This window comes from Phoenix dactylifera, chromosome 14 (genome assembly GCF_009389715.1).
Source record: "Phoenix dactylifera cultivar Barhee BC4 chromosome 14, palm_55x_up_171113_PBpolish2nd_filt_p, whole genome shotgun sequence".
In the NCBI taxonomy this organism is placed as follows: Eukaryota; Viridiplantae; Streptophyta; class Magnoliopsida; order Arecales; family Arecaceae; genus Phoenix; species Phoenix dactylifera.
In genome coordinates, this window is record NC_052405.1 from 7944413 (window position 1) to 7952343 (window position 7931).

At 40.7% G+C, this 7931-nt stretch overlaps 2 protein-coding genes across 5 annotated transcripts; one reads left to right on the forward strand and one right to left on the reverse strand.

Annotated features, from left to right (window-relative positions):
• Positions 1–264: 264 nt before the first annotated feature.
• Positions 265–1701, forward strand: LOC103707493. The gene has a single exon (XM_008792002.4). The coding sequence runs from the start codon at positions 867–869 to the stop codon at positions 1389–1391; it is 525 nt and encodes a 174-aa protein (XP_008790224.1). The 5' UTR covers positions 265–866; the 3' UTR covers positions 1392–1701.
• A 1038-nt stretch (positions 1702–2739) lies between these two features.
• Positions 2740–6605, reverse strand: LOC103707492 (cx9C motif-containing protein 4). 4 transcript variants are annotated; one of them, XR_005514791.1, is made up of 3 exons: positions 6312–6603; positions 4921–5082; positions 2740–3142 (listed from the first exon to the last, which is right to left on the reverse strand). XR_005514791.1 is itself a non-coding variant. In XM_008792001.3 (3 exons), exons 1-2 carry the CDS (start codon positions 6395–6397, stop codon positions 4977–4979), a joined length of 192 nt encoding a protein of 63 aa, XP_008790223.1. In that variant the 5' UTR covers positions 6398–6605; the 3' UTR covers positions 2740–3142; positions 4957–4976. The 4 variants fall into 4 exon arrangements, 1 of the variants encoding a protein (XP_008790223.1); XR_604152.3 differs by having other exon boundaries at positions 4917–5082; XM_008792001.3 differs by having other exon boundaries at positions 4957–5082; positions 6312–6605.
• Between the last annotated feature and the right edge of the window lie 1326 nt (positions 6606–7931).

A 7931-nucleotide genomic window follows, 5' to 3' on the forward strand; every position in this document is an offset into this window, starting at 1 on the left:
CCTGATCCTTGTAATAATTTCTCCTCATATTTACCAAACATTTTCTATCAAATTTGCTCGTGCCAGACATAACTGTTTCGAAAAGAAAGCCATCATTGGGTATTTTCAACATAAAGTTCTCATTTATGTCTGCCTCATTTTTCCTTCATATATAGATAAAAATACTGCCAAGTTAGAGTTAGAAAAGGAATAATTTTCAGAGTTAATATGCCAACAGGTACATCCATTCCTATTCCACTTTTCTTCTTCTTGAATCAAATGCATACATCCCAATTCGACCTCCCACCCCTTAATTGCCCAATCTTTTAGCCACTCTATTCATTTCCCATCCTTCTTTACATCACTTTCGAGTGCAGCCTAAATGATTCAACATTGTGTTTAATACACTACCTACCTTTCTTCCCTGAAACCAGACACCAATGTTCGCGCACCAAATACAGGTTGTTTGATCAAAAGTACATGTAGTTAATATGGGCCGCCGGAAGGTGGAACATTAGTCGTAATTCCACCGAACATTTAATAAATCAAAGCTACATTAGTCCAAGTTGACCTTTGCTTTCAATTGGAAGTCACAAGCAGTAAGACCAAACCATTTAAGCACCCTTTTCCTCTCACTACCAGCCGCTCCCTTTGGGGTTGGGTGGAGTCACTGGCCAACGGCTACTTCCAGCGCCCACTCGTATCAATCCCTTGCCCCGCTCAATCCGGCGGTGGATGAGATGTCTCAACCCCCACGAAAGGGATCACATTGACAACAAACAGACTTCTTATGGCCCACTCCTTTTCACCCTTAAATTAGAGCTAATGACACTTCTCCTCGACAGAGTCTTCCTTTGGAGAACAAAGGCTTGGCAGGGGAGGAGAACATGGATGACTTCAGCTTCCCTACCGCTCCAGTAGCACAAGAGCCCCTCTGCCAGGTCCCCTTTCCCTTGTGGTTTGTGTCCTCCATCGCCGACCAAAAGGCCGTCCATCATCGCCGGAGAAGCTTCTCTTCAGCCGAAGAAGCTGCCAACATCGCCGCCGCACTGGAGATAGCCTCGCCGGCGCTCAGTGAGGGTGGCAGATACCAGTTTCTCAATGATGAAGAGAGGATGGACATGCTCTGGGAGGACTTCAATGAAGAGCTAAGCCGCCTGTCTTGTGATCAGAAGAGGGGGCCAATGAACGGGGAGGCGAGCTCTGACCTGACATCGACGTCCGGAAGCAAAACGGATCCGAGCAGGCATGGAATGACGGCGGACCGGCGCAGCGTTCGGTCATCAGCCGCATCGAAGACCGGCAGCATAATTCACCATAGAAGGCCAAGCTTGCTTCTGATGCTCAAGGTACTCAAGAAGCTGTTCTTGATTCAGAAGACCAGTTCTTCCAAGAGGAAACCACTTCATTGAAGACAAGATCTCATCCTCGAAGAATTCCACCATGGTTTGTAGCTACCTGATCTTTATTAGATATTGAGCAAGCCATAGGATCTGGTTGCAGAGCTTACAAGAGTTATGAGCCACCACCGCCACCACCGCCACCACAGAGTTAAAAAAGGTAGCTAGTAAACAGAGGCAGCCATCCTGTCTATATATATAGCTATATATCGACAGAAATAACAAATTTGTAAGATGATATACGTTTTTCTATTTCACTTCTCCCTGCTTTTGGTTTGCTATATTAGAAATTCAGTTGATGTGATTTCCAGCTGATTATTCCTGCCTTCGCTAATGTAATGTCTTCTATCTGAATAAGACGGGCCATGCATGCTTGCATATTAATTCTAGTTGTTGCAAGCCTTGGCCTTTCCCCTTGCAACAAAGGATGACGAGCACAATGCTCTCCAGTGGAGAGAACAGCCTTGGGTGCCCATGCTGCGCTCCTTTTTCCGCGCCTTTGATACCAGAACAGAGGATATGTTTGTTTACAAAGCTATTATGAGGACAACCATGGGGACTGCCAGCGAGCTGATTGATATCAACAGCAAAACTTTAGTTGTGGTGGTTCTAGATGCCAGGCTGGTCCTACAGCAATCTTTTCTCCATCGATAGGTCATCAGTTTGATTTCATTCTGTGCCCACAGCAATACAAATAGGAATTGATGTCCCTAAAGATTTTTTTAATGTATCGAATAGACAAGTATGGGCTTTTTCTTTTGAGCATTCCCATATAAATATATAATGTTGAAATAATATAAGATAGATATTGGATGGCAGTAATAAATAGAACTGAGCCCAACTTCTTGTTTTACTTTCCCCTCGGAAAAGATAGCTCGGTTTGATGTTGGCCAGCACGAAGTAGCGTCGCTCAGGTTCAAAAGCCCAAAAAGAAGGCAAATAGAAATGGGTCTACCTCTAGGCAGCAAGAAATGCCATTTTAAATCCATCTTCACCAGATCAACAAGATCACATAGGTAAGTAAAATCTCACACTCATCCTTTATTGGCCTCCAGAACTTCTTCACAAGCCTATGAGTCAAGGTGTTGCCTTCCTCCAAAGTAAAGAAATAAATTATCTTAAATCAGCAACCCGTATTCATCAAGATTGTTTTCCTTACTCACCTAACATGGACTTGAATCTTCCTGCCACATCCATCCGTACATTATGCATACATTCAGATGCCAACAAATTCTTTTCATCTCAATTAAATTAAATCTAGTAAAGAAAGGCCGGAATCCCCTGGTGCCTATTGTTTCTCTCATATTGCATTTCATTCTAGATGAAACATCACAGCAACCACATGAGCTCTACTGCTCTACATGAACAGCCATTATCTCATTTAGCCATTCTTCATGGTATGGGACCTGAAGATTACTAATCGACATATATCTGTGATAAAAGGGTGTACAAATATACTTACATCTCAAAGTAATCATGTATATATCAGTAATGAATTTCAAGAAGAGACCCTGTGATGTTGACTAATCTTTCAAATGTGATGAAACCAATATGGAAAATACAAGAGAAGTGAAACAAGAAAACATAAAAGTTTCTAGAGGACATTATGATTGCTCCCTAATATGCAGAAATTAATGTTGTGCCATGTAAAAAGTTTGTGTCCTGTAGTTGAGTCAGTAGTCTAGGTCATTGACTCAAAACTGCCACGAACTTTAGGGTTGCCGCCATCGACCACTGCAACATTTTGCACCCTCAGTCGGTCCCTATCAAAAGAAGGGTAATATCATAAATGAGTTGTTCAAGAGATGGATCATAAAGTTCAGCACTATAATATGCAAAGATGCCATGCTTATGTGATAGTAATTAGGAATGTTAATATTAATATGTTACGCATAAATTAGAAAATGATAATCAATGGGCTTCAGTAACGAAGTGGTCGCTGCATTCATTAGCACAAGAGTACTCAAACATCATACCGCTTCAAGCAAAACCCGCAATCAACATGAAATTTCACATAAGAATAATAAATTAGAAAGTAAAAACTGAACAAAACCAGCAGCAAACTTCCAATGTTGGCAACCTAGTAGAACCTATCAGAGAAAGCAAAAGTATTAAAGCTAAAAGATGGTCTCCATTTGAGAATAAAGCTGAAAAAATACAATATAAGAAGATCTAGCAAGTTTTCAGGAATATGCATATGAATGAAAGCAAAACCATTTCTCACGCTATTCACAAAACAGTTGTAAGTTGTAACCATGATAAGGTGCAACCCTAGTACCTGGGCAAATTCACCATATTACATGGAAGAAGGCCAGTAGGTCCAAGAACCAGGTCTGTTCTTTGCCAATAAGAGCCTGACAAGAGTTACTTTTATCATGAACAAATTAATATCTATCTTAGAATGCATCACACTCAGCACAGCAGGGCTACATAGTCCCTGTTGAGGTTTACATCCCTAATGCAAATTTAAATATTAGAACAGAAACAATTAGGGAGCACAAATTCTGTGCTTAGATTATTTACCACCTCTGCAAAATGATCCAAACATTTACTATATCAAACATATGACAATATGACCCATTTTAACGACATTACAAGGTGCATGGTGTTGCTAACTCCAGATTTACCCTGACGCTTCAATATTTGTGTTTTTTACTAAGACACCTAATGACACTCCTCGACACTCCAAGTCAACAATATCTAATGTCATCGCATATCAGCTTTTGGCATTTATAGCTAGATGTTTTCAAGACTAACATGACATTTGGCATAAGTTTTAAAAATTCAATCAAATTATGAAGCAATTGGTCCCACAAATTATTCTGCACATAAACTTTGTACATATCATTCTTAAAAAAATTGTACCTGCTTATAGACACATCTATATAATATGGATGTGTCCCCAAGTCTAACTGTTTGAAGGTTTCCATGTCTAGATCTTTTGAACACTTAGACACTTGACACTTGTGTCACATGTGTCTAGATCTTTTGAATACTTAGACACCTTACACCCATGTCACTTGTCAAGATAACATAGGCCGATGCTATTTTCTTCTTGGCCTATGATGGAACTATATTGTTACTTGCCAGTCAATCATACATATACTAGAGCTATGAGACGAACCACCATATAACAAGGATCTTTTAACATAATCACATTCATGGGCAATTAATACATATTTGTGGTGCTACAAATCCTCATTATGCATTTATGCTGCCTAAACATCAACTTATAAGTATGAACCTTTATGCAAACATTCAACAGTCATTCATTTAACTAGAAAATTCCAAACAACAATTCTATGTTCGGTTGAATCTTTTAGAACGAAAGCTAAATCCAGTCAATAGTCCAAACAACATCTCTCTCTGCATCCTATAGATATGTGAACATATCTGCAACATTTTAAGACAAAAATATCTCCTCCAGGTAATATGTAGCAAATCAATGCCATTTTAACATGCTTTAATATAATTAGTTCGACTTTGCAGAAACTGAAAATCATGAGCAAAGCTTTACTAATATTACATTTGATTTACTTGCATGGAAAATTATTGTGGAGATATGAGAAATCTCTACTTGCAGATGCTCTCATAGCATCACTTTGAATTTGTTTTAAGAAGCCCTGACAGAGAAGCACAATGCGTAGAGTTATAGTTGCACTTTTCACAGCATGTCTGCAACAATTCAATGACTTTGAGGCACCTGAAACAAGAATCAAAAGTCAAAATTTAGTAATTTGAATTATGTACAGTAATACATTATGGTAAAAGAACAAATATATGCACAGTAAAACTGCACCATTCAATCAATGGAAAAGGGCTCATAACGCCATTTTTCAGCATCTCATTTTGATCAAAGTGAGCTTCTACACCATCGGTGCAGCGCAGATCTCTATTTCACTTGGGAAGATGGATAGAGCCCTAGACATAGCAAATGCAAAATCCATAGTTCCCTGACTAAAAAATCCTGCCTGATAACACTCATGGAGCAACCCCTAAAACCTGATATTAGGTAAATCAGTATATGGTAATATGAGCTTTCTGATAAGACCATCAATTCTTGCACCACACTAAGGTGGACCTGAAGGACTCAGACGCATGCAATTGTTTCAGACAATCCTGTCAAGCTGGGCCAAATCGTTTACAAGGATAAGATATGTTAAGGATCTCTTTTTACAAATCTGTATTTGATTCTAAACATTCATAATTTCTCTCTTCTCTCATCAAGAACAAAGTCTACCTACTTAAAATGCTTCGGTGATAGAAAGACCCTCATCTGCCCTTAAATTCATGAATTCTGCCATTTATGACAGAATATTAACCTAAAATCAAGACTCCACCTGATTCATCCGGACTTGGGACTGGCATTGATGATTTTCTTGCATCCACTGTTTAGTGTAAAAAACAATGATGTGTAGTTTATACATTACATTCTCTAGCTCGACATCGAAATTAACAGTATACACCATAAATGTCTTAAAAAGCACAACTTGCAAGACTAGGTTATCTCCAAATCATACTTCTCCAGAAATCCAATGCCCCTCTCAAACTCTATAGCTTGCTCTTTGCTAATCCTTCGGAAAAGAACCCTTACGTCTCATCTACCAAGATTCCGTTAACTGACAGAATTTTTGAAAACCAAATCCCTGGAGCTACGCAGCGTAATTCCAATTCCAGCAACGATGTATAAGATTTTCTGGACCCGATAGCGCCAGCAAATCATTGGTTCACTTCTTTGGGAAATCAAGAGTCCCATAGATTAAATTAGGACTTGAATCCAACCCTCCCAAGTTTTCAGACCATGAAACCAGGCGTTTAGCAGCGATCCCTCCTCAATAGTACCAAATTCTCCGTTCCAATCGATGGACCAGGTCCTGCCAAGAAGGAGAAAAAGGGGGGGAGGGGGAAAACGGAAAGAAAACAAAACCGTACCTTTGGGGGATGAAGTTATTTTTGGTGAGGCAGGACTGGATGTCGCATGCCTCCTTCTTGCACGGTTCTTTGCTCGGCCGCGGCATCCGTCGAGATCGAAAAAAAGTCCGCGATCCGGTCGATCCAGAGACAACGAAAACTGATATAGCCAGTGATGGCCGATGACGATGGAGACCTTGTCCGATGTTCTGCGCGTGAAGATGCCGAGCAACGCCACCGCCTCTTGGCTTTCCGCTTGGAAATCGAGAACGGCGTTATGCTTGTTTAGTTCAAAATGAGCGTTGACCGAAAAAAAATGTCGGAGTGGGTGAAAAATCAAATTTAAAAATTATATTAGAAATTTATATTATAAGGGATGATTTCGGCAAATAAAAATTGTAAATCGCCATATCCATCTGGATTCTGGAGTGGGTATATCCAGAAATATGACATACAGTATCGGCTAATTGACAAAACTAATTAACTAAATTTTTTTATACACATTAAAAATTAGCTGATGACATAAAGATCTATATCTAATATTCTTCTTTTATCTATTTTATCTATTTTTATTTATCAACTTTCAAAGATTGTTGTAGACACATCTTTATTAATATTTCTAGTCATTATATACTTATTTGTTCAAAAATTATTATTTGCATGCGCTTGGTTCACGGCCTTGAATCAAGTCTTAAGGACATTAGATTTTAGCCATTAATTCACAGCTTCGAAGTGCACTGACACAGCTCTATAATCTCTAATAGATACGGTTCAGAATGCATTTGAAAGCTTGCTTGATGCTAAGCGCACTGAAATAGTTTCACGATAATATGCTTTCGATGCTAACCATGATGATCTCATCTTTTTGACTAATATATACTTGGTTGCTGCTAAAGCTGCAAGTTGATCCAACATTTTCAAAATTTTAAACTCATTTAACGTTTGTGATCAGGTCCTACCTTCTATCCTTTCTTTAGCTAGACTAAAGATAGCATGGAGGTCATCCAGGGACTTATGACAATGAAGAGGATAGGTATCTGTTGCGGGGACGGCTTTTGGCCGGAGCCTCACACAACAGCATAGCCCACATTAAGCTAGCAGAGAAAGAGGACTGCGTTCCTCTCGAGGTATTGTCCGCTTTGGGCGCTCCGGCCCGCGCGTCCAGCGCAGACGGGGGGAGACCACTGCCCTTACGGTTTTGCCCTTCAAAAAGCGCCTCGAGAGGAAAGAATTTCCATCCCCCATTTAAGGCACAGAACCTTTCCGCTACTATCCGATGTGGGACTAAATTCAAAGCCCCTCCCCCCCGCAACATAGCCCCCCCAGCGGGAAGGTTCTTGAGCCTCCGCAGTCCTGAGGGGTAGTCAACGGTGGGAGGAGGCGCCCCCTACCTGGGGCGCCATCTGTTGCGGGGACGGCCTTTGGCCGGAGCCTCACACAACAGCATAGCCCACATTAAGCTAGCAGAGAAAGAGGACTGCGTTCCTCTCGAGGTATTGTCCGCTTTGGGCGCTCCGGCCCGCGCGTCCAGCGCAGACGGGGGGAGACCACTGCCCTCACGGTTTTGCCCTTCAAAAAGCGCCTCGAGAGGAAAGGATTTCCATCCCCCATTTAAGGCACAGAACCTTTCCGCTACTAGCC